This window comes from Numida meleagris, chromosome 21, assembly GCF_002078875.1.
Source record: "Numida meleagris isolate 19003 breed g44 Domestic line chromosome 21, NumMel1.0, whole genome shotgun sequence".
In the NCBI taxonomy this organism is placed as follows: Eukaryota; Metazoa; Chordata; class Aves; order Galliformes; family Numididae; genus Numida; species Numida meleagris.
This window is the reverse complement of record NC_034429.1, coordinates 2,370,390-2,393,402: the sequence shown is the minus strand read 5'-3', so window position 1 is coordinate 2,393,402 and position 23,013 is coordinate 2,370,390. Positions and strand designations below refer to the sequence as shown.

At 61.1% G+C, this 23,013-nt stretch overlaps 2 protein-coding genes across 3 annotated transcripts; one reads left to right on the top strand and one right to left on the bottom strand.

Annotated features, from left to right (window-relative positions):
• Nucleotides 800-3,647, top strand: BRF2 (BRF2, RNA polymerase III transcription initiation factor subunit). The gene is made up of 4 exons (XM_021374770.1): nucleotides 800-995; nucleotides 1,067-1,126; nucleotides 1,614-1,935; nucleotides 2,316-3,647. The coding sequence occupies exons 1-4, from the start codon at nucleotides 842-844 to the stop codon at nucleotides 3,025-3,027; spliced, it is 1,248 nt and encodes a 415-aa protein (XP_021230445.1). The 5' UTR covers nucleotides 800-841; the 3' UTR covers nucleotides 3,028-3,647.
• ADGRA2 (adhesion G protein-coupled receptor A2) lies at nucleotides 3,438-22,954 on the bottom strand. Of its 2 annotated transcripts, XM_021374759.1 has the most exons (20): nucleotides 21,556-22,954; nucleotides 20,923-21,153; nucleotides 13,883-13,954; nucleotides 11,157-11,228; nucleotides 10,997-11,068; nucleotides 10,653-10,724; nucleotides 10,380-10,543; nucleotides 10,092-10,305; nucleotides 9,654-9,818; nucleotides 9,050-9,251; nucleotides 8,813-8,962; nucleotides 8,536-8,697; nucleotides 8,232-8,441; nucleotides 7,959-8,160; nucleotides 7,578-7,786; nucleotides 7,332-7,459; nucleotides 7,098-7,221; nucleotides 6,837-6,982; nucleotides 6,615-6,704; nucleotides 3,438-6,403 (listed from the first exon to the last, which is right to left on the bottom strand). In XM_021374759.1, the coding sequence occupies exons 2-20, from the start codon at nucleotides 21,090-21,092 to the stop codon at nucleotides 5,254-5,256; spliced, it is 3,774 nt and encodes a 1,257-aa protein (XP_021230434.1). In that variant the 5' UTR covers nucleotides 21,093-21,153; nucleotides 21,556-22,954; the 3' UTR covers nucleotides 3,438-5,253. The 2 variants fall into 2 exon arrangements, with proteins under 2 accessions (XP_021230434.1, XP_021230433.1); XM_021374758.1 differs by lacking the exons at nucleotides 20,923-21,153; nucleotides 21,556-22,954 and adding an exon at nucleotides 18,360-18,586.

The window sequence follows — 23,013 nt, the reverse complement described above, 5'->3', positions numbered from 1 at the left end:
TAGCTCTGGCAGAGGGGAGGCAGCGGAGGCCCCGGTGCTGCTCCATGGGTCCCCGTGCCTCTCGCAGCCCTTCCTGAACATGTTTGTGTTGTTCGGAGTCACCTGATTTCTGGATAACATCTCACTGGGACGCTGGGTGTGTTCTGTCTCCTTTCATCCTGCCAGCTGCGGGGCAGAGGGGCTCCTGGAGCACGCTGTGCCTGTTGGGAACGGGTGGAAAACGCAGGGGTTGCTCAGCAGTGACCTGCAGCCTGAACCCGCAGCCTGAACCCGCAGCCGGACCTCGGCCGCTCCTCGCCCTGCAGCCCTCGGGGCTGCTTCCATCCCCGCCAGATACCGTGACCTCAACGCCCGGCCGGCCGGGGAAACCTGCTGGACGAGCTCGTCACGGAACCGCGAGTTTCTGTGAGTGGAAACCGTGCAAAAGGTCCTCGGGCAGGAGCGGAATCGGCCGCAGACAGCGCTGTCCGTGGGCCCTGGGGGTAAGAACGGCTTTGCGACTGCGGCCGCGGTGACACCAAACGCCGGCCCTCAGCCAGGGCCCCGCCGGCTCGGGAGCTCAGCGCGGAGCTCAGGGCGCTCTCACGTTGTGATAAAAGGCATGAAAGGTCCGCGGGGCACCGCTTGTGGCAGAGCTGGGGTCGGAGGAGAACGCAGCAGCCGCTGTCCCGTGGAGATCCGCGAGGAACGCGCCGCTTCGGGCCCCAGGGGTGGGGGGGGGCGGAACGCGCGGAGCCGGAACGCGGCGCTGGGGAGCGGCGCTCCGCCCGGACCGTGCACGGGGCGGGACCGCGCTGCGCCGTGATTGGCTGAGGGCGGTGCGCCACCGGAACGGGTCCCCATGGCGGCGCGGGGCCGCTGCCCCGAGTGCGGCTCGGCGGCGCTGCTGGAGGACGCGCACTACGCGCAGCAGCAGCTGGTGTGCGCCGCGTGCGGCTGCGTGCTGGCCGAGGGGCTGCTCACCACCACCTACAGCGACGAGGGGCAGCTGCGAGGTGCGGGCCGTGCCGCGGGCTCTCCGCGTCGCCGTGCCGCGCTCGGTCCTAACTGCTGCCGTTTCTTTCAGAGGTGGCCTATTCGCAGAGCACCGGGCAGAAGGAGCAGCTGAACCGCTGCGAGCAGCGAGGTAAGGGCGGGCACTGCGGCCTCGGGTGTCTCCGGGTTGCATCTCTCTGGACGACCAATGCCGCGCCACCCTTATTGCAAACAGCCAAACAACTTCTTCCGTATATCCAGCCTCAATCTTTCCGTTTGAAACCGTTTCCCCTCGTCCTGTCGCAGCAGGCGCTGCTGAAGAGTCTGTCCCCTTCTTCCTTACAGCCCCCTGTGTATCGAGGGGCTGCTCTCAGGTCTGCCCGGAGCCCTCCCTTCCCCGGCTGCACGGCCCCCGTGCTCCGCCTGTCCTCGCAGGGCAGTGTTCCATCCCCCGGATCATTTCTGCTTTGCTGTAATTCTAACGCGTTTCTGATGCTCTCCGAAATGCTGAAAGCTTTTGGGAGCTGACAGTAAAACACGAACGGAGGAGTTAGTTCTGGCTACGTGGTAACAGCTCTGTGAGATAAGCACATGAAAAGCTGTAGGAGCTGATCCTAAAGGGCAGTGTCTTTTCGTAGGGATCAGACGGGTCCAGGATCTCTGTAAGGTCCTTCGGCTCCCATCGGTGTTTGAGGGAACGGCCGTGTCCTACTTCCAGAGAGCGCTGCAGCATCCCTCCTTCCACCTGGCCAGCCTGGAGAAGAAGGAGCTCCTGGTGGGCTGCTGCGTGCTGGCCACCTGCCGGCAGCACAACTGGCCGCTGACGCTGGGAACAATCTGCTCCCTGCTCTATGCGAAGCAAGAACTGGTCACCAGCGTCTACCTGAGCCTTCAGAAGGAGCTCGAGATCTCCGTGCCGGCGCTGAGCCTTTCGGAGCTGGTGAAGACTCACCTTAACAGGTAACGGGGCCCGTTCGGCACGGCCCATCTGGTGCTCTGCGTACGACACCAGTTTGTGCAGAAGCTTCCGGAACGCAGCAGCTGTGGAAAGCCATTTGGAGAGCGGGCAGTGCAGGACTTAGGCATCGTGAGCTACAGCTTAGCTCGAGAGCAGGGTGTGTTTGCCCTTAAGAACTCACTGCAGCCTTCTCCGTGTTTATTGAGACAGATGACTGCAGTGTTGTGGCATCGGTGGCCGCCACTGTGATGGAGTGAGCAGCGAGCTGCAGCCAGTGTTGGAGGCTGCGGGTGGAAATCCCTCACTGTCTGAGCCTTGTTGTTGTGGCGAGGTCCTGGTGCTGTTGTTCCTGGTGCTAACAGTGGGTTTTCTGCTCTTCCAGTTTCCAGCTGTTCCGGCACAAAGAGGACATCCCTGTCCCGTTTGTGGAGGACAAGGAGACGCTGCTTGCCCGGACCATGCAGGTGGTGGAGCTGGCCAGCGAGACGTGGCTGGTGACGGGCCGGCACCCTGTGCCCATCGTCACGGCTGCAGCCTTCCTGTCGTGGCAGTCGCTGCAGCCCCCCGCCCGCCTCACCTGCACCTTGGCACGGTTCTGCAAGGCAGTGGGCGTCGACCTGCCCCCCCCGGCACACCTGAGGCTGAAGGAGCTTTACGACATCCTCCTGAGGATGGCAGCCGAGCTCGCTTGGCTGAAGGTGCTCAACTTGAACAAGAAGACGGTGGTCAAACACCTCGGGGATCTGCTGCAGCACCGAATCTTCCTGCTGAAAAAAGCCTTCTGTGCGGCAGATGGGGAGGAGCAGCAGGGGGCAGCCCAGGCCGAGGACTCCTCCAGCAATCCTCCAGCAGCAGCGGGGGCAGCGCCGGACAAGGGCCGTCCCTCGGAAGGGAAACAGAAGGCTGAGAGCAGCCGGAGACCCCTGCTGCCACCCTGCCTCCTCCATCCGAGGAAGAGGCTGCGCACTGCAGCCCTGAGCACTTCGGATGCTGCCGTCACTGGAGATGAGCCCATCTCTGACAGCGAAATAGAGCAGTACCTGAGGGGCCCGGAGGAGATCCGGGAATTCAGGGCGGCCAAAGCGTGGCAGTGAGATGAGATGACAGTCACTGGAACAGTGCCACCAGAGACTGCGGAACCACCGGCATAAAACCTGATGGTAAAAGAGTCGGTGCGTGCTGCAGAGACGGTCATCCATGGAAATGGGATTGGGGAGAGAGTGGGCAATGTGTTCTTTCAGGTTCTGGACCAAAATGGGTCATTTTAATGGGGTTTGTCATATTTCTGTTAGCAGTAACTTGAAGTACAGGGGGCAGGAACGGTTTCAGCTGCCTCGTGGCAGAGGAAAACTCCCCCAGCGTGGGGTGGACGGGCGCTGTGAAAGTGCTGGAGGCGTGTGGCAAAGACACAGCGCTGCTGGCTGCTCCTTTCAAACACTCTGACCTCTGTGTGCTGAGCAGGCTGTTGTGTTTGAACGCAGGGGCTGCAAGAAAGAACCGTACATGTGGCAGATTTGCAAGTCTTTAATATATTAAACAAAACATATCTGCTAGAAACATTCTATTTATATAAAAATGCAAAAAAGACCCCTATAAAGACATTTCTTTGGCATGTTTTCCCCTCCCTCCCCCATGTATATTGCAAGAAGCTCTCTGTTGATCTGTCATTTGCTTGTAATGTAAACAGACAAAAAAAAAAGTGTAATTAATAATACCAAGCTTTTTCTATAATACTGTCACAGTGCAGCAAGCATATATAACAACTCAGCATCAGCAAGACTGTGTGGGCTGCAGTATTGACAAGAGGATTTAAATTGCATTAAATACCAGGCCCAATAAACGTGGCGTTAAGCAGTCCCTTGGTCAGAGAAGCCTGGCAGCCCGGGGGCAGCAGAGCTGCAGCAAACCCAGTGAACTCCAGCCCTGCAGGACGAGGGGTTCCAAAGGGAGAGGAGCTGGACTCTGAAGGTGAGAACAATCTGCCATGAAGTGCTATTTACCCTGCTGACTCCCAGGTCCCTCGGCTGTGGTGTAGCACTGGGCTGGCCTGCATGCTTCCCAGCGCTGCAGTCCCCTGCTGCTCCCCAGGGCCCCGTGGGAGGTAGGTAAATAATTAAACCCATCTGCACATGTGAGAAAACTGAGGCACGGGGAGGCTGAAAAGAGCCCAGGCCTACCACCTCCTTTTGTTCTCCTTTAAGCAAATCGAGACCTGGGGGTGCTCCTAGAGCCTCCTACAACCCGCAGCGAGTACGTCTTCTGGCCTGCTAGTAAAAAGGGGAACTTGTTTTTAAATGGGGAAAAGATAAGTGCTTAGGCAAGTTCCAGCCCTTTGAACATAACCGTGTGGGCAGGCCCTGACAGTGCAGTGGGCATCATCCTCTCATTCTCCAGGAGCAGCCCCTGCTGAGGGGGGAGCCCACGCTGGAGGGACAGGAGGAGGCTCAGCGCAGCGCTGCGGGGCTGGGAGCAAAGCCTGCTGGGTTCTGTGTGCACACGTGGGTTAAGGACGAGGACCTGCTCTGGGGTCTGCGCCCAGTTGGGCTCTTTGGTTCCTGGAGGAGATGAACAACCCGTGTTCATCTCGAGCAGAGCAGCGGTGCTGCTCCACCCGTTTGCATAGGTCACACCTGTGAGGGTTTGGGAGCGTTTTCCTGCGGTGCTTTTAGTGTCTGACATCCGCAGAGTGCAGACAGTTTCTCGGAGCAGCGCCTTCTCTTACCTTGTGCTTGCTCCGCAATATGGCTTTTCCTTTGGCAACTGAGTAACCCTCAGGGCTAAATACTGTCCTTAAAGATAACAACGTTTGCATTTCATAACGCTTCAAACTGAGACTCTTTCAGAAAAAGCTCATTAGGGGCCACCAAGGCCCTGCACGACAGCGCCCGTGTCCTGGGGAATATTGCAGTCGCGGCACGAGCGGGCTCCTGGGAGAACACTGCAGGGTAACGCGGAGGCACTTGCATCAGTCTATACATATATACATTCAACAATATAGACATTTGAAAAATAGACCTTTGTTTCCTTTGTATATTATAAAATAGCATTTAGGATCAGTCCGAAGCGACGTGCAGTAGGGGCGAAAGCACGGCTGCCATTCGGGCTGCTGAAGAGCAATGGTTGCCTTCCACCTCCACCTTTCAGTGCTGCAACCCGGGGAGGCTGTGACGCCCGTCCTGCGGGGACGAGGCCCCATGTAGTGCACTGAGCCACGCTCGCAGCCCCTCGGCTCCACCAGGGCTGTGTGTCTCCTCCGGGCGGAACCTCCGGCCACGGAGGATGCGCCGCAGCACCGTGGCCGTCTGCTCCTTCCCCATCCCTCACACCGTGGTTTCGCTCTTCCAGAGCCCGCTCCTCATCCCGGCCCCGCTGTCGGCGCCGGCGAGGTTGACGTCGTATTTGCTGCCCTTCAGCCCTCCGTTGTGGCTGCCCACGTTCAGGGGGTAGGAGCGCCGCTTCGCCTCCCTCTCCGCCTGCCGCACATTGTCCCTGCTCCGCCGCCTCGCCTCCAGGAAGCCGTCGCTGCCCTCCGACTGGCTGGGGGCCGTCTCCCCATCCTGGGGGCCCGCAGCCCGCGGCGCTGCGCAGTTGTTCATGGGGCTGTTCCTGCTGCTGTGGTAGCTCTCGGAGTGGCTGTTGTGCACGCTGCCGCTCTCGCTCTGCTCGGAGGATGGGCCCCGCAGCACCTTCAAGCGGTGGTGCTTCCCCTCGCGGTGCTGCTTAGTTCTGCTCTTGTGGTTCCTGCGGTGGTTGTTGGCGTGTCTCCCCGTCCCGGCGCTCCTCCCGTCGCCGTGCTCCGGTCCCTCGGCCTGGCCCTGCGCCGCCCGCAGGTTGGTCAGCTTGCAGCGGCCGGCGGCTGAGCCGGTGCTGCTGGGCGAGGAGGAGGACGTGGCGCTGCGGACGGCCTCGGGGTCGCAGCCGATGAACATCTGCGAGCCGTCCTCCGCCGCCGCCGCGCCCGGGTGGCTGTAGGGCTGCATGGGCAGCGCGGCGCGGTAGGACGGGCAGCAGGAGAACCACGAGCCCAGCACGTCCCGGCGGCGGACGCAGTGGTGGATGAAGATGAAGAGTCCCAGCGCCACGGCCGTCACCCCGTAGAGGCAGCTGAAGACAACGTTGAGGTCTCCGCGCTGGGACACGGCCATGGCTCCAAACGTCCATAAGGCCACGTACATAGCGTGCACGGCCAGCAGCGCCCAGAGCTGCGCCTGCAGCGAGTACACGCCATCCACCTCCGGGCAATGCGTCCCCGAGTGCAGCGTCACTGAGATGGAGCCTGAGTCAGTCAGCAGCTCCCCGTTGGCCCCCAGCCTCGGCGGCGTGCCCGGCAGCTCCGGTGGCTCCTTCCCACGGGGACTGTGGCACTGCAGGCTGAGCCCGGCACAGAGCAGGTACAGCCAGGTGACCAGCAGGATGAAGGCCACCGGCACGTAGAAGGCGCCCAGGCTGGGCCTCCACACCAGCCAGCAGCTGCAGGGGAGAGAAGAGGCTTCAGTCAGCATGGCTGCAGGCTTGGGACAGCTTGGTGCTTGGACGTGCCCAATGGCCTGCCTCCATGCTTCATGTGTGGCTTGCCAATGGATGGCTCCTGGGATGGATTCCACCAGCATTTCCCTGGATTCCCAGCACTGCTGGCTTCCCTTCCCCTTGCCTAGGCTGAGGAAGGCAGCAGGACACTTACTAAGGGTTGTTGTCATGGTAGTTGTGGATGTTGACAGCCGCTGTGATGCCGCAGATGATGAGCGGGATCCCACCAGCAATCAGATAGAACCTGTGAAGGGAGAGCACACCAGGAGCATGCCATGGTGCTGGGTCAGAGCACACCAAGAGCATGTCATGGTGCTGGGCACAGTTCCCAGAGGGTAGGGCCTAGTGTGGAGTCCCAGGCAGGGGATGGCAGTACCGTAGCATGGGCCGAGGGGCTGGCGGTGCCGCATCCCCATCTGGCTGCCGAGGTGCTTTCCAGGTCGCCTCCTTGTAGAGGACACGGGCTTTCACCACCATCCACAGCAGCGTGGACAGGGAGGAGTAGTGCAAAATGATGCCGACCTGTGGGACAAGACGATGCAGTCAGCACAGGGGTGATGCAGCCAAGCAAGGCTCGACTGTTCTGCTTGGCGGAAGGCCCCAGCTGTGGGGTCCCTTTTGCTGCAGTGGCACCCACCGCTTGGCAGACGACCAGGTACCCAGTGAGGGTGATGCCTCCTGCAAACACCGCCGATGTCATGGCCATGTGGAAGCAGAGGTTAAGGAGCATGTGCCAGCACTTCCGCGTGATGTGAATGGTGCTGGAGGGAGCAGAAGGGAGCGGTGAGCTGCGTGGCTTGGGCTGTCCCCCCTCTGGCTACCCCTCCAGCCATACCCACACCCATGACCGAGGCCACCCCACAATGCTCACCCGTGGTGGACGATGTAGGTGATGATGGTGGTGAAGAGGCAGAGCAGCAGCACGGCTGTGCAGGCGTACATGGCTGGGTGCAGCACCTCCACCGGACCTCGCGCCTCATTGGGAAACCCGCTCAGCTCCTGCACGGCACCACACAGCCCGTCAGACCCTACTCCATAACCCTACAGCCTTCAGAACCACGCATCCTACACCTCCACAGGGCCCCAGCGCTCACCCCCCGCCTACTGCCCCATTTACCATGAGCACGGCCACGTTGCTGAGGTGCCGGCAGTGCAGGGAGGTGACGTTGGGCTCACGGGCGGCCAGCTGGCAGCCCTCTGCGCTCCAGCCCCCCATGCCCCCCAGCACCTCAAAGTTCCAGTAGGCGGCCACGGGATCCGCACCCTCCCCGGGGTGTCGCAGTGACACGGCCACCGGCTCCGTCAGGTTCCCAACGCTGCAGCCATCTGCAGGGATGGAGAGAGCTGGTGAGCTGGGAGGACCCCTCTGAAAAAAACACTTCCCCTTCAGCAGCGCAGCCCAACAGAAGTGGCTTTGCTCTGCAGGAGTGCTGGGGAGAACACCCCCAGGAGCTCCCATCTCCATGTAAAGGCAGCCCTGCTGGCATGCAGCCCTTACATGTCCCCGCGTAGATGACCGGCGTGGCCACGCTGCGCCGCTTGCCATCGTCTGCAAGACGCGAGGAGTTGCCCGTGCTGCAGAAGAGCTTCCCATTGCGGAACACCAGCAGCTGCAGCTTGCAGTCGGCCAGCGGGGCGGGTGGGATGGGGCTGGCAAAGAGGCTGGGTGGCAGCTGGATGGAGGCCAGGGCGATGCTGTTCTGTGGGCACAGAGTCATCGGTGAGACCAAGCCATACCCGCGAGCCCCCCACCCCCCATCAGACCCCATACCTTGATGTGGAAGCTGCTCAGGGAGATGTTGGGGCGCCCTGTGGTGCAGCGCAGCCGCAGCTGCTGGTCGGGCTGGGGCTCAGCTGCCTGCTCAGCTGGGGCTGTGCGACCAGGGGAGCTCCCGTCCCGGCGCTGGAACGCCACGCAGCTCAGCCCCACGTAGCTCTCGGGCTTTACCACGTATGCCTCGAAGGCGATGTTGCGTGAGTTCTGCCAGGCACAGAGCAGTGAGGCGGTTGTCAGCCCTGGCACGGGCAGGGACCCCCACCGTGCACACGGACCCCCACCACATGCAGGGACTCACCACTGCCATGTGCTGGGAGTTGCTGCTGAGGGTGTGAGCAGCGATCTTCTCCAGTGAGCGGACGATGCTGGTGCACGCCTTCTCCTCCTTCTGCGACATCCAGAGGATGTGGTCGTCCACGAGCATGATGTTGCTTGCCATCTCCACGATCACATCGGTGAGCTGTGAGGAGAGCCGGCTGCAGGTCGCGCTCAGTTCATTCGTCCCCAGTTCATGCTTCCCCCCCCAGAACCCACCCCGCATGGATGGGGAAATCAGAGAGCAGCAGCAGCATTACCTGCTTGATCTGGTCCACGTAGCCAATAAACTTCTCGATCATCTGAGCCACGTAAAGGACATCAACCATGTCTGAGAAGTTGGCGGCCTCAGCCGTGTAGACGCGCAGCTGGTGAGCCAGCGTCAGTGCATTGGAGGCATTGATGGGCATCTGTAGGGCGGCACGACCACGGGGCACGGTCACGGCTGTGCCTGACCCCAACCTCGGCAATCCCTGTGGGCTGAGCGCCCAGCTCACCAGCACAAAGGTGTAGAGCACCCGGGTGATGTCGTTGGTGTAGAGGCAGTGGGAGTAGTCGCCCTCCTCCCAGCGCCCCGCACGGTCACAACGCCTGGATGCTTGCTTCTCCGCTGCCGGGCCCCCGCTCGCCGGCCCCGAGGCGAAGGGATACTGCAGGCACGACTGGAAGGCGGTGATGCCAGCCAGCGTGCGGGGCCACCTGGATGCACACACACGCAGTGACCGCGGGGCGGTGCTCCCCACAAAACTGCTGTCCCCCCATCCCGCATCCTGCTCGGCTCGGTGCAGTGCAGGGGGGCACCGCTAATCGAAGCCACATTGACTGCAGCAGTAATTTATATTCTGTAACAGCCCTGCCGAGGTTAAGGCAGGCGCCCAGAGCCTTTCGTCTTGTGCCAGAGAAATTCCAACACCTCTGCTGCTGGAGCCGGGCTGCGCTGCAGGCACGGGAAAGCTTTCAAAGGCGCTCACACTCCCTGCAGCTGCTAATTGCTACCAGACGGTCGGGCACCTGTGGGCCCCCGCCTGCAGCCAGCCCCCTGCCCGGCACGCACCGTGCACGGCCACGTTCCCCCTTGGCCACGCTGCTACTGGTTTCTACCTGAAGTCCCCGCGGTTGTTGGTGACGCGCTCCGCGGGGCAGTAGGACGCGGAGGTCTCCAGAACCACGATCTCCACCTTCTTGCTGACATTGCCCTGCGAGGTGGAGACGGCGCACTCCCACTCGCCGTTGGCGGAGACGTGGATGTTGGAGAGGATGAGCTCGCTGTGGGCAGAGGGGACACACTGGCATGGAGGGGCAGCAGCTTGTCCCCGGGGTGGGGGCATGCACCAAGAAGCAATGCCCACACTTTGCATCCCACCTACAGCACTTGGTACCCACAAGCCCTGCACTGTCCCCATCCCATCTCCACCCCATCCCCACCCCTATCTCCATCCTCATCCCTATTCCCATCCTCGTTCCCATCCCATCCTAACCCCACCCCATTCCACCCCCGTTCCTATCCCCATCTCCATCCCAATCCCATCCCATTCCCACCTGGTGATGAAGGTGCAGTCGTGGATGAGGCTCTCCTCCACAATGATGCCCTCCCCCTCATCCTCCTGCACGCGCTGGCGGTTGTGGTACCAATGGATCTGGGTGCTGTTGTCCAGGTAGGTGGCGGTGCACTGGAAGGGCAGCCGGTCCCCCTGGAACACCACCTGGCGCAGTGACGGGATGAGGTGGTGGGTGTGCAGCTCCGGGGCGCCCGCTGCGGGGGGACACATGCGGTGTGAGCCCCCCGGCCCCAGCGCACTGCACGCACCCATCCCGTCCCCTGCTCACCGCATCGCAGCTGGCTCTCCTGGGCGCTGCGCAGCGGGACGGCGTGGAGGTGCCGCGGGTACACGCACAGCGTCCGCTCCGAGATCTGCACGGAGCGGTTGCGGGCCCAGGGCAGCACCCAGCGCAGGTTGCAGTCGCACGTCAGGTACTCGGTGGCAAAGTCCCTGCAAGGGCCGGCAGCTGCGTGGTGAGGCTGCGGCTGGAGGTGGCACGGCCGTGCACACCTCAGCCAGGGTTTGTGTTTGGGGATGGGGACGGACGTGGCGTACTCACACGACTTTCAGTGAGGGCAGCTCGTCGAAGACGCCAGGTGGGAGGCTGGAGAAAATGTTCCCTGACATGTTGCTGCAAGACAGGGAAGTACAGAGCCATGGAGGAGACGGGGACACACTTGGAAAACCCAAAGTCCTCTCCACGTCCTGGGACCCCTGGTCACCCACTGCTCTGGGCAACTCCGTCCCCATCTCTATCTCATCCCCAACTGTGGAGATGAAAGTCTTTAGGAGGGGACAAAGAGTCTGAGCTCCCCGAATTTGTCCCACTTACAGCCCCCATCACTCAACGCACAGAGTGTGGGGCGCGGTGGCCCTTCTGGGGGAGCCCGTGGCACTGCTTACAGTCGGAGGAGGTTGGCGAGCCCCTGGAAGACGCTGGCACTCAGGCAGCCGATGCGGTTGTTGGAGAGGTCCCTGCAAGGAAGTGGAGGGAATGCCAGTGCTGGGGATGCCATGCTGCTCCCAGTCCCCATGGGCAGCACCACGCTCCCCGGGCACTTACAGGCGCTTCAGCTCGGGGAGCCCCAGGAAGGCACCTGGCTGCACCGTGCTGATCAGGTTGTTCTTCAGGTCCCTGCGGAGAGATGGACACAGAGCTCAGGGTGTGCAGCCAGCATCCTGCCCCCTCCACCATCAGCACAGCTCCACAGTGCTCCCAGCCAGGTGGAAGCCTGGGGAATGCAGCCCTGCTCCCAGCACACTGCAGCCACACAGAGCCAGGCGCCCCAGGGACACCGTGAGGCCCCACTCGTCCCCTGCCCACCACCCCCTCCTGCAGAGCTCTTTCCAGAGCAGCCTTGTTCCAGGCAGGCTACTGGGATAAGAGCACACTGCAACTGTCAGCACAGCCTCCCAGTGGCTTTGCAGCTCAGAGGAAGCTCGATTGGGTTATTACACTGATTGCAGGCACATATCTTATCAGAGGCATGCCAGGCAGACAGCAGTCACTGCGGCAGGGATGTAGGGAGCGCGCTTGGCCGCTGCACTTGTGCTGAGCAAAGGTCTCTCACGAGTACATGGCACTCATCCAGCTCCCAGGGTGCTGGCAGGGTGCACGGGCGTGCAGGGCTGGGGGTGTGCAGATGTGTGCAGGCGGCCCAGGTGAGCGCCAGTGCTGAAGGAACAGCTCCACTCACCCGCACCACCGCCCCCGGTCCCATGCACACCTGTACTGCAAACTCAGCCGTACTGCAAACACCCTCCCCATGCACACCGCAGAACACATCTGACCCTGGGAGAGCATCCAGGCCCAGCCAGGCAGCACGGACAGACAGACCCCATACGTGCAGCACTGACACTGCAGGATCCCCACAGCTCTGCACACAGCACCGCACAGCAGAGCTGCTCCACGTTCACCTCACTGCACGCTGTGTTGATGCAACACATTCATTCCTGTGCGAGGATTTCGGGGACCTTCCCCTTTCATGTGTGGGCAGCTCACGGCAGCTTTCAGCCGTGCTCCCAGCCCTATCTACAGAGCACGGGATGGAGTTACCATGAGAGCGATTTCCTCCTGTGCTCTCTCACACCAGAGCCTTTCAGCGCAGTGCCCACCCTGCCTGGCTAACGGGGGCCACTGTCACCATGGGCCACCCCAAAACTCACAGTCCTTTATGGGGCCGCCGAGGGACCCGTCCTGGCCCAGTCCCAGCCTCTGAGCATGGTGGTGCCGGCGGAGGGCACGGCACTCCCAGTTGGGGCTGCGCTAATGAGGGCGGCCGCATACCGGCCCTGCTCACACTCATTAATCTCATTACGCCGCCACATATCAGTGGCGATGCCGAGCTGCCAGCCCTGGGACGTGGTGGGCGCGGGGCTCCTGGGGGTGGCTCAGGGACCCTGGGAATGGCTCAGCCCCGATGGCTGCGTCACACCAGGACACCGAACACCCACAGCCCCACGACCAAAGCTGGGGCCCCTGAGGTCCTCGTGGTGCCAGCACAGCTCCTCTGTGGGGCACAATCTGTGCTGTGGCCCTGGACCGACCCGATGTACACAATTAGGGCTGCTGTCGGGAGCAATCAGGCGCAGCGCCGTGCTGGCCGGGGGACGGGGGGATGCTGCCCATGGCCGTGCTCTGAGCTGAACTTCGGTGCAGGCTACCCCATGCTACACACACAGGGACTTCAGGGCATGGGGACGTGCAGACCTCCTGCACTCGAGGGCTGTGGTCTCCCTGCTGTCGCCCCTCACCCAGGCTGCTCCCTGCCCAGCCTCATTAATCCTCCCGTTAATGAGAACTCGGTGCCAGGAGCCTGGATGTGACACCATGCTTCAACCACAGTGCGGGAGAAACGTGGGTCCCCAAAATGACTGCTTGAAACGGAGTCCCAAAACAGCTCCATGGGTATTTTCATGGCTTCAAAATTCTCATGTCAGCCCCAACACCATGCAACAGGCACGCGCCCCAGCCCAACCCCAAAGGCAATGCTATGCACCAGGCACACAGCCCTGAAGACAATGCCGTGCCCTGCAGTGCCTGCCCTGACCCAACACTGCACACTCGCTCCCCATGGAGCAGCTGGCCTCTGCTGGCTAGGGCAGGTGCACGCTGCATAACTCAAACAAGCTTCACGTTCATAAATGCTTCCTTGTTCGAGCTAATGAGATCCAGGCTGTGTTGGTCCCACGGTCCATGGGGAGCAGTGGTGAGACCCCTAGGTGGTGGGGCTGGGACCTACAGGTGCTGCGGTGCCAATGAGCAGCCTGGGCCCCATGGAGGGGTCCCTGCACCCCAAAGAAATGGGGACATCGTTGGCACTGTGTGCCATGGGATGGTGCAGGCACAATGCACTGCAGGGACCCTCCTGCGAGGGGATGGGCACCCACGGGTTGTCCCCACAGCAGGAGCCCCCCGGCCCTGGTGTCACTCCATCCCTGTGGGGCTGAGGAATGAGTGAGCCCCTTGAAGGGGAACAAAACACCCTCAGTGTGCCCATCCCCACTCCTACATACCTACAGATCAGATCCATATGGGGGCCATAAATCTCCCCTTATTAACGCTCCCACCATAGAGATGCCTTTCATGGAGAGATAAGAAAGTTGACTTTGTTCGGGGGGACAATGTCTCTTTTCATAACGGCCCCCACCAACTGTGGCCCCCCCGGTGCCTCTGCCCCAACCCAGCTCCCGGGGACCCCAAGACGCCTGTGGGTGCTGGTGGCAAACCCAGTGCCCAGAGGCTCAGAGTACCCTAACCCAAGCCACCCCAAACCCCCATGCACTCACAGCTTCTCCAGTGCCCGCAGCCCGAAGAAGGAGCCGTTCTGCAGCGCTGTGATCTTGTTGTTGCTCAGCAGCCTGTGGGAATGAGAGCACAGGGACAGAGGGAGAGGGAAGGTGCTGTTATGTGGGCTGTGATAGAGACGCCCAAGGATCCATGGGGCTGGGGGAGTGGGAACAGCCAGACCTGTGGCAAGGTGGCATGGCTGGGGGATGACACGGGACACAAGAGCATGCTCGTGGGGACACCACGCCATGGTGGCACTGGGCTGGAGGTCCCCAGGGCTGCGTCAGTGCTTGGGGCATCACTGCACAGAGTTGCACTTGCAGGCAATGAGAACCCCCAAACTGGCACCGAGCAGCATCGAGGACCCCCCTGCCCCTGCCCCTTTGGAGCTCAGCGTGGCACACAGCCCCGACCCCGCAGGAAGCGCAGCGGGAAACCACAGCGGGGAGGGCTCCCCGGGAACCCTGTCCGGGGGCGAGCAGCAGGAAAAAAAGGGCTCATTGAGGGCTGCGCCAGGGCTGTTTACACACGGGCGGTCCCTGCAGCTGGGCTGAATGGGAACTGTGTGCTGCAGGCAGGACGCGCTCCGCACCATCCCAGTCCCAGGGGGAGGACGTCGGGATTCACTGGCCGCGTTCCCACGTTGCAGCCAGGACCTGGGGACTCCTGGAGGCCTGCAACTTAATCGCAGCAGCGGCTCAGCCCCATTCCATCTGAACCCCACGGCACTCATATTGGGCCCAGCTCCACCAATGCAGACCCCCAAAGGATGCTGCTGCAGTGGAGCACGGTGTGCTCCATGGATCTTGCACTCACCACTGCATCCCTACCACCACGTGCTCTCCCCAAGGGCGCAGCTTTGGCTGGGGTTGCAACCAGGGCTGCACCCAGCTGGGAACATGGCCCCCAGCCCACCCTGGGCCCCAAGAAGGAACCCCCACACCAGGAGATGCTTTGTTCTTCTGACCCCTGGGACCATCGGCTGTGCTTCTGCCATAAAAACAAAACTCCCCGCCTTAAAAGGCAAAGCTCGGGCGGTCCAAGATGAAATCAGTATCCTGTGTGATCTGCAGCCAGGCTGCGGGGAGAGCAGGGGCGGGAGCGGGCTCCATCCTGCACCCGACAGAGCTGGGACCCCCCCCAGCACCTATTTGCACAAGGAACAAATGAGTGACCAAAGGATGCTGGTCATTTTTCCCAGGCAGCCCCACTGGGCTCCACGCATTCGTGGTGATGGGTCTCTGCTAGCACCACTCCCAGCAGGGAACCAAGAAACCCCTGAATGCACGGGACGAGTGCATGGGGCTGCAGGAGGGATCCAGCCATGGAGGTGGGTCCCTGCCTGGGTCCTCACAGCCATCGATGCAGGGGGACATAGTCCCTGTGCCCCAGCCGCCCGCAGGGCTTGGCACACCATGAAACAGCAGCTCTGCTCCTCCAGAGCTCTGCGTTGGCTCCATCCCAGGCTGGGACTGCACCTCGGAGCTGGGAGATGCTGAGGCACAGCCAAACCCTGGGCACAGGACCCATGTACCCAGCCCAGGACCATGCACCCAGGCATGCACCACGCACATGCATCGCTACGCACGGCAGTACTGTGAGCTGGACATGCCACTAAAGAGGGACAGTTCTGCACCACCAAGGAACCAGTTGGGTGACACTGGGTTCATTGAGCGATGCTGGATCGCTCCCTAAGGGTAGCGCAGGGATGATGGAGCACAGCGTGGAGGAAGCGCAAGGAGTGGTTGATGGGGTCCCATGGGGTCCCACCTCCTCTCCCCAAACCCACTGCCAAGGCCTCCCATGGCACGGTGCCCATGGGGCATCAGCGCAGGCGCAGAGATGGAGAAATCCCTTCCCCTTCTATTTTTCCTTTCCCTCATCTCAAAAAAGAGGAGCCAAAAAGTGAAGGAAAAAAAAAAAACAAAAAAAAAACCAAACAAGCTTGTTTTTTCAAGCGTGCTGGAATCCACTTGGATAAATAACGGCTCCAGGACCCGGGCTGCTGGAACAATAAACTTCCTATGTCCCCGACCAAAAAAGGAGGCAGCGGCCGCGCTCCCCGCAGCCGGCGTGCAGCGGGAGGAGGACGCGGCGCGGAGGTTAATAGCGGGGCGAGGGCGGTGGGGGTGGGGAGCGCAGCTATGCTTTGCTCTCCGAGTGCATTAATTTAAAGCATATGCTCCGTGCAGATAGGGCTGAGCCCCGCGCTGCGCTCGGCCGCCGGGGGGGGATTGTAGGAAGGGTGAAGCGGGGGCCCCCCGGTGCTCCCCCCCGGGGCGGTGCCACCGGTTCACGTCACACCGGGCTATTTCGGATGGTGAAAATTATTGTTCCAGCCCTCAGCACAGGAAAAAGGAGCCCTGGAGAGAGGGACAAGTGGTCAGAGAGGAGCGGTGCAGGGACAGCCCTGGGGGATGTCACCTCCCCATTGCCCCGTGGCACTGCAGGGTCCCCCATCTGCAAGGACGGAAAGGAGAAAAGCCACAGACCCCTAAAAACTGCCCGGTAAATAACAAAAGGTTTCCAAAAGAAACCAGGGCCCAGGATGAGCAGAGGGGAGTTCAAGTAGAACTGGAAATTGGTCATAAGTCAAAGCCCTCTATTCCCTGCAGACAATCTGTAATTTCGGTGCAATCAAGCTGTGCGCAGAAATGAGGCCTGCGCTGGGATTCCACATCTGGAAGAGGTTTGGGCTCCTGCCCGTGTGACAGCGGGGCCAGCGCGGCGATTGGGGCGGGTGGGGACGCAGCACGCTTCCATCGGGTATGAACAAGGGGGCATTAAGCCTCGTTAGTGCAGGGCTGCAGAGCCCTGGCACCCGGTGGCCGTGCTGCAGGGACATCTCCAGCCAACGCCCCGAGATGCTGACACCCAAGGAAAGTGCAGTCCCAGCAGCACGGATGCCCACTGGAGCAGGACGTGTGGCAAGCAGCACAACAGGGAGCAAGGCACAAAGGGGAGAGGTGCAGGAACTGCATGGGGCGGGTGGCAGAGAGCACATGCACGTCTGCATGGGTTGCAAGGGGACATCGCGTCCCCAATTGCCACACATGCTCCTGGCCAGCACTGCAGCAAAGAACAGCACAGCTCTGCAGCGTCACTCTGCACAGAACACACCACGTGCCCCACGGCTGAGGTGTCCCTGGGGCACATGGGAGCTGTGGGCTCCCCCGAGGGACGTCCCCGTGGCCTTGCCCACACCCAGCAGCTCTGGGAGGTGCCGGTGAACCTGGAGCCTCTGGTTTCGACTGTCCCATCTGGAAAGGGTTTAGCACAAATCATGTTTACTGTGAGAGAGCAGAGCCCAGGGTCACCGCGTATTTGTAGGTTTCTGTCTACGCCAGTAGGTTTCGTGTCACGTCGGAGTGGGACTGCGTCACCTCCTAATGCTGCCGCACAGTCACCCCAAAAGAAAGCTCAGAGCAGGCAAGGAATGGGACGCTGCTCCCACACACCACTCAGCAAAGCACTCTCAAGGGCCTACGGGTGCTGCAGCGGGCTGACACGTCACAGCGCCCGGGGCAGGGACCAACAGAGCAGAGCAGCGCGGGGAGAGCACTGCTGCAGTGTGCAGCTCCAGCACCGCAGCACGGGCTGGGGACACGAGCAGAGCTGCTGCTGCTTCGGGGCCATCGAGGCTTCGATTGCAACCACCGCGTTCCAGAGCTCGCGGCGCCCACACGGCACAGATGCGCTTTGCGGATACGCTCCGTGTTTGTGGGTTTTCAGCAGGCCGACATCATCACCCTGAAATGAAGCCTCTGCACGGAGAAGGGTGCACGGGGAACCACGAACTGCCCCGAAGCAGCCACAGGATCCCCACGCACGAGCAAATGCATGGCAACGTGGACAGGACAGCGCCCTGCAGGGCCCCAAAACCGGGACGAGGGCAGCAGAAATCCTGGTGGGATGGGGATGGCACTGGGTGACAGTAATGTTTCCAGCAGCGGCCGCGCCGTCACTGCCCTCCCAGGCAGCTTTAATTCAAACCTCCCTGCTGCAGTTATAAATAAACACGCGCCGCTGCCAGCGCCTGCCCAGAGCCCAGAGCTCCCCTGCCCAGGGCCGAGCGGGCTCGGAGGGAGCGAAGCGACGGCTCAGCCCCATCACAGAGCCCAACTCCACAGCACTTCAGATCCGTTTGGAGCAAATATTTCCAGTAAAAGCTTTCAAACAAAAACATCCTCCCCCAGCACTCCGAGCAGCAAACATCACGGAAGGAAGCGCGGAGATGGAGCCCGTTTCCTGCGCTTCCAGATCAGGTCCACGCTGCGCACTCACACTTCCACCCCACGGGGACGGCGCGGTCCCGGGGCAGCTCCTCGACGGCAAAACCCCAGCGAACAGCGCTCCCCGTTACGCACAGCGGAAAAACCGTTATTGCCGGGGCAGAGCCGCCGGCCTGACGAGCGACGGAAGAGTTCGCTCTGCGTGGGACGAGGGGACGCGGGCACGCGTGTGCGCGGTACTCACAGCGTGGCGGTGCCGTCGGGCAGCAGGCGCGGTTCGGGGGGCGCGGGGAGGGCCGCTCCGCTGCACAGCACCCGGCGGCGGGGCACGGCGGGGCCGCTCGCCTTGTGCCGCTCCGCCGCGCACTTACAGCCCACGCTCTGCACCGCGCAGCTCCGCACCGCCGCCGCCGCAGCCCCGCTCAGCGCCGCCGCCACCGCTAAGAGCAGCGCCGCCGCCGCCCCCCGCATCGCCCCGGCACCGGGCACCGGGAGCTCCGGCTCCCCGAGCCCCGGGGCGGCTCCGGCGGCGCCTCCCCCGCTCGCAGCGCTCCGCCGCCAGCCCTGGCGCCTCCCCCGGACCGCCCCCCGCCTCCTCCTCCTCCTCCTCCCCCCCGGCCCGGCCACCACCGGCCGGCCCCGAGAGGGGAGGGAAAACGGGGACCCCGGGAGGGCAGAGCGGCGCCGGACCCTGCGCGGGGCTGCGGGGCAAAGGGCTCAGCCCGACGGCACCGAGCGGGGCCCGAAGTGCAGAGCTGGAGCCCTGAGCGTCCAGGAGGAGAGATGGAGCGCTGGGCATCCAGAGAGAGATGGAGACGGAGCCCTGGGCATCCAGAGAGAGATGGAGATGGAGCTCTCCCTGTGCATCATCAGGGAGCGTTGGAGACGGAGCCCTGGGCATCCGTGGGCAGAACTGGAGATGCAGCCCCACGTGTCCACAAGGAAAGATGCAGCCCTGCACCTACAGAGCACACAGGGTCCATGCAGACCACGACACGACCCCGCAGTGACAAGCACCGAGTGCTGCGTCCCGGGGCGGTGGCACACCCCCTGCAGCCACCCCTCCTGCACACAGGGACACGCAGCCCCGCTCACCCCCAGGGCCCCACACTGCAACCAACGCACAAACTTTCACTGTCACTTCACGGTTGCGCTGCTTCGCTCCCTCCTGGCCCCTTCTCTGCAGCTCACGCTCCCCCCTGCTTGCTTTTAACTTTGTTTGCCTCAGTGCTTTTCATGCTAAGTTCAATATTTTCCTTCCTGCTCCCCCTCCCACGTCCCCGCTGCCCCCTCTGCTCCCCCAGCCCCTCTCTGCCCCACGCTCATCTTCTCCATGGACACCACTCGCTGCAGTTCCAAATCAAAAAGCGATCAAAGCACGCAATGAAGTCTTTGGGACACCTCCAGGAAGCGGGGGAAGAGGGTCACGGAAGGAAGGCAGAGGCTGCTTGGGGAAAGCAGTTTCTCTCCAGGACCAACAGTTTCTGGAGGAGGGAAGAAATTTACTCCTTTCTCTAAATAAATACATCTCGCTGTGGTGGTGGGCGTAAGGAGACACTCATCGCACTCGCATCTTTATAAGAGCACAAACCCAGCCCCAGCAGCTCGGTACAAGCTTGCCACCAAGTCACAATCATGCACACTGTGCCCCTTTACACAGTTTTTTGTTGTTGTTGAGCAAAATTTCCACTGCAGCCATTGCTTTCCAGTGCTCGTTGCTGCAGGATGCCAGGCCTGGACCCCACAGCTGGAGCTGGGAGCAGCAGGAAACTGCTTGTGTCCAGCATCCGCCCCGAGATCCTGCGTGAGCTGGTGATGGCCAATGGGAAGAAGAGGCTCCACTGACCCCCAAAGCAAACAGTGAGCCCTGCCTCCTCTTCAGTCTCTACAGAAAGCACGAGTGGTGCTCCCTCCTCCTTCTGTAGGTAACACAGCAATGTTCTGCCACTAGATCAAGCCCTAAAAGAACTGCTCAATCCCAAGAACTGCAGGATTTGCAAAGGACGTTCCATTTCTCCTCCAGGAAGCCGCTCCAACCCTGACCCTGGTGCCCCTCTTCTTTCCCTTTCTGAGGGCAGTGACTCCATAACCAGAGCTGAGAGGGCCCCAGAGAACCTCAGCATTAAATCGAGGGCTCCTCATACACAGACACAAGCAGGACTTGGCACAGCCCTCAGCTCTGGAGGATACTGGTCAGTGCTGCCACCATCTGAGGTTGGTCAGAGCGCTGAAGCTGTCTCCAACACACATTGAAGCAATCAAGCCACCGTATGTAGTCTTCAGAATCTCAATCCCCCTATAAAATTACCTCCAAGAACAGTCAAAACCTTGTCCAAGCCCATAACAAATGCGAGCTGCCCGGCCCCATCACCGCTCAGCTCCAGCAGCGCTCCCCACGTGGCTCAGCCCCACGGAGCTCGGGTCCTTTCAAGTGCTTCCAACCCCTCTCCACACTTCCCCAGAGCCCCTCCAGCCCCTTCCGACGCCTCCTGCAAGGGGAGCGCGCGCCATCCCCTCCTGAGCCACAACATCAAGGATGTGCGGTGCCAAACCCGGTACCCCTCGCCCTCATTTGGGTGTAACAGTGCTCCTTCTCCACTGCAGGCACAGGGAAAGACAACAAGCACGAGACTCGAAATTCCTTTCACTGGGATCCAATAAAAACCTTGGCAGTTGCCGGCCTTCCTGCCGGAAACCCGATCTCCAAGAAATAAACACGCTCTGCGCTTTGAAAGGCTGCGTCGGGCTGTGGGGCTGGGACACGGGGACGGGATGTGGGGCTGGGGAATGGGGAAGCTCCTGCCTACCTCGGGCACCTCCAGCAGCCGCAGGTCCAGTGCTGTCCCCTGGGAGCTCTGCGGTCCCCTAGGGATGTGCGGGACCCCAGGGTGACACGCAGAGCGGGTCTGGCGAGTGCATCAAGAGCTGTGCAGTGTGAGCAGGCGGCCTCCGTGTCCCTCCAAAGCTCGGCACCCATCGCGTCCCTGCACTTCTGCTGCGGGAATCACACGCACTCCTTGGCAGGGAGGCCAGAGACTCTGCAACACAAAAGATATGATCTGATAAAGAATAAATCAAGCCTGGTTTTGTGGAAGAGGGGAAGCGAGTGGTGCCTGCGCTCTTGGCTAAGAGGGTAACTGGAGTGCAGCAGCCATAAGTGCCTCTAACAGGAGGAGGCTGCAGCTCTCCAGGGTGGTTTCAGAGGCTCACTGCACCGAGAGCCATGAAAGGAGAAGCGGCAGCGCTTTGTCCTGCCCTAGGATCATCCCAGCTTTATTCCTTCCAGAGGCAGCCAGTTCCCAGATGCTCCCTGCAGCAGATGTGCAGCTCTGCAGATGCTGCCATGGGGGCTCCCTGTGCTGCTGGGACCCATGAGGTATTGGCTGTTCCCAGGAAGGCACAGCGGGGTCTGGACACAAATGTTACCTGGTAGGGCTTACCTAAAACCCACAGCTGCACACTCACATCAGCACTAGGAGGTGATGGTTCTGTGCCAGCAGCAGGGACTGAAACCATGAGGAGGAAGAGTCCCTCTGGCCACAAAACAAGCCTTCATCTGCTGGCAGTGTTCCTCCAAGGCAAATATTGACAGTGACATTCTCTCTTTGAGCCACGAGTGAGAGCACTGCTGTTCCAACAAGCCAGCAGAGTGCTTTTCATAGATGTAAATAAAGCTTGTGTTGCAGGAGGCTGAGGTGCTCGGGTGGAGGGATTCATTAAGAGCCCAGGGAGCCCTTTGTCTGCAGTTTGCTGGCTCTGCTCCCATGCCAGAGGGTGACCTCTGCAGGAGGATCCCAAGGTGGGCACCGAGGATGCAGGAGGAGCAGAAGGTGCCTGTGGGTGCTGCACTGACTTCAGGGAGGCCCAACCACGTGAGGAACACGGCAAAGCTTTCAAAGAGATCAGAAAGCCTGCTGCAAGTGGGACGGGGGAGAGAAGCAGCTGCAGAGCAGGGGAGCAGCAGCTACACTGCCCTCCTCTCTCTTTAGCGCATTGTCACCGCACAGCACCGTGCTGCAGCTGCTGGAGCAGCACCCCAGTCCCGTCCCACAGCCACCTGCGCTGGAGCAGAGCCCCATCTTGCAGCTGGAAGCTCACAGCATCAAAGCTGGGGGAGCCCTGAATGCTTTTAGCAGACAGATCGGAAAACCAGAAGACCACACACTTCTGTGAGCCTGTCTGCTCCTAAAGAACCACTGTGCAGAGTCAGACCTCCAGGGCACGGAAGCCAGGACAAACCCTGCCCTGCACACAGCCACCCCACGCGCTTACCTTAACTGCTTCATTAAGCGTGGTGAGTGTTCAGTTTCAACTCAGGAAATAAGTGCAAAACGCCCGAGAGAGGAAAAGCGGGACGGAAAGAAAGCCATAAAGCCAGACAATTCCCACAGATGTTCAACATCAATCCAGCCCACTCTTCTGTGCTCAGACATTAGAACTGTGACCATGCAGCTTGCTCCAGTTTAGGAAGCTTTACAAGCAGCACTTCTTTAGCAAACAAACACTGCAGGGACACTGGCAGTCTTTGCACATTTGCATCAAACTCAGAGAGAAGAATGTGCGTCCTGAGTTCATTCTGTAAAATAAATAAAGCTTTTAATATGGTGAAGTTGGCAAACAAGATTCGTGGCCAGCACGTTTCACCACAGCAGAACTTCTGGGAAGAAAGGGGAAGGGATGAACCTCAGCCCTTGGATGGGGAGCAGTTATTTGTGAGCCCCGTTACCATCTGCCCCTGCTCCCCACACGCAGCAGAGCTCCTGTCCCTCCTCGGGCCGGGGGAGCAGTGCCACCCAGAGGGCTCCTCCAGGAACAGCTCTCCCCAGCACACAGCTCAGCAGAAGCTTCTCCCCTTCTCATCTCAGAAATCTCCACTTTCCATCTGTCTATCGAATCAC

Excerpts from the sequence above, each read along its gene's own strand:
- BRF2 (XM_021374770.1), top strand. The coding sequence starts at position 842 with ATGGCGGCGCGGGGCCGCTGCCCCGAGTGCGGCTCGGCGGCGCTGCTG. Across the intron at positions 996-1,066 it reads CGACGAGGGGCAGCTGCGAG|AGGTGGCCTATTCGCAGAGC; the intron begins GTGCGGGCCGTG and ends CGTTTCTTTCAG. Across the intron at positions 1,936-2,315 it reads GTGAAGACTCACCTTAACAG|TTTCCAGCTGTTCCGGCACA; the intron begins GTAACGGGGCCC and ends CTGCTCTTCCAG.
- ADGRA2 (XM_021374758.1), bottom strand. The coding sequence starts at position 18,586 with ATGCGGGGGGCGGCGGCGGCGCTGCTCTTAGCGGTGGCGGCGGCGCTG. Across the intron at positions 7,460-7,577 it reads GCAACGTGGCCGTGCTCATG|GAGCTGAGCGGGTTTCCCAA; the intron begins GTAAATGGGGCA and ends GGTGCCGTGCAG. Across the intron at positions 7,222-7,331 it reads ACCTACATCGTCCACCACGG|CACCATTCACATCACGCGGA; the intron begins GTGAGCATTGTG and ends TGCTCCCTCCAG.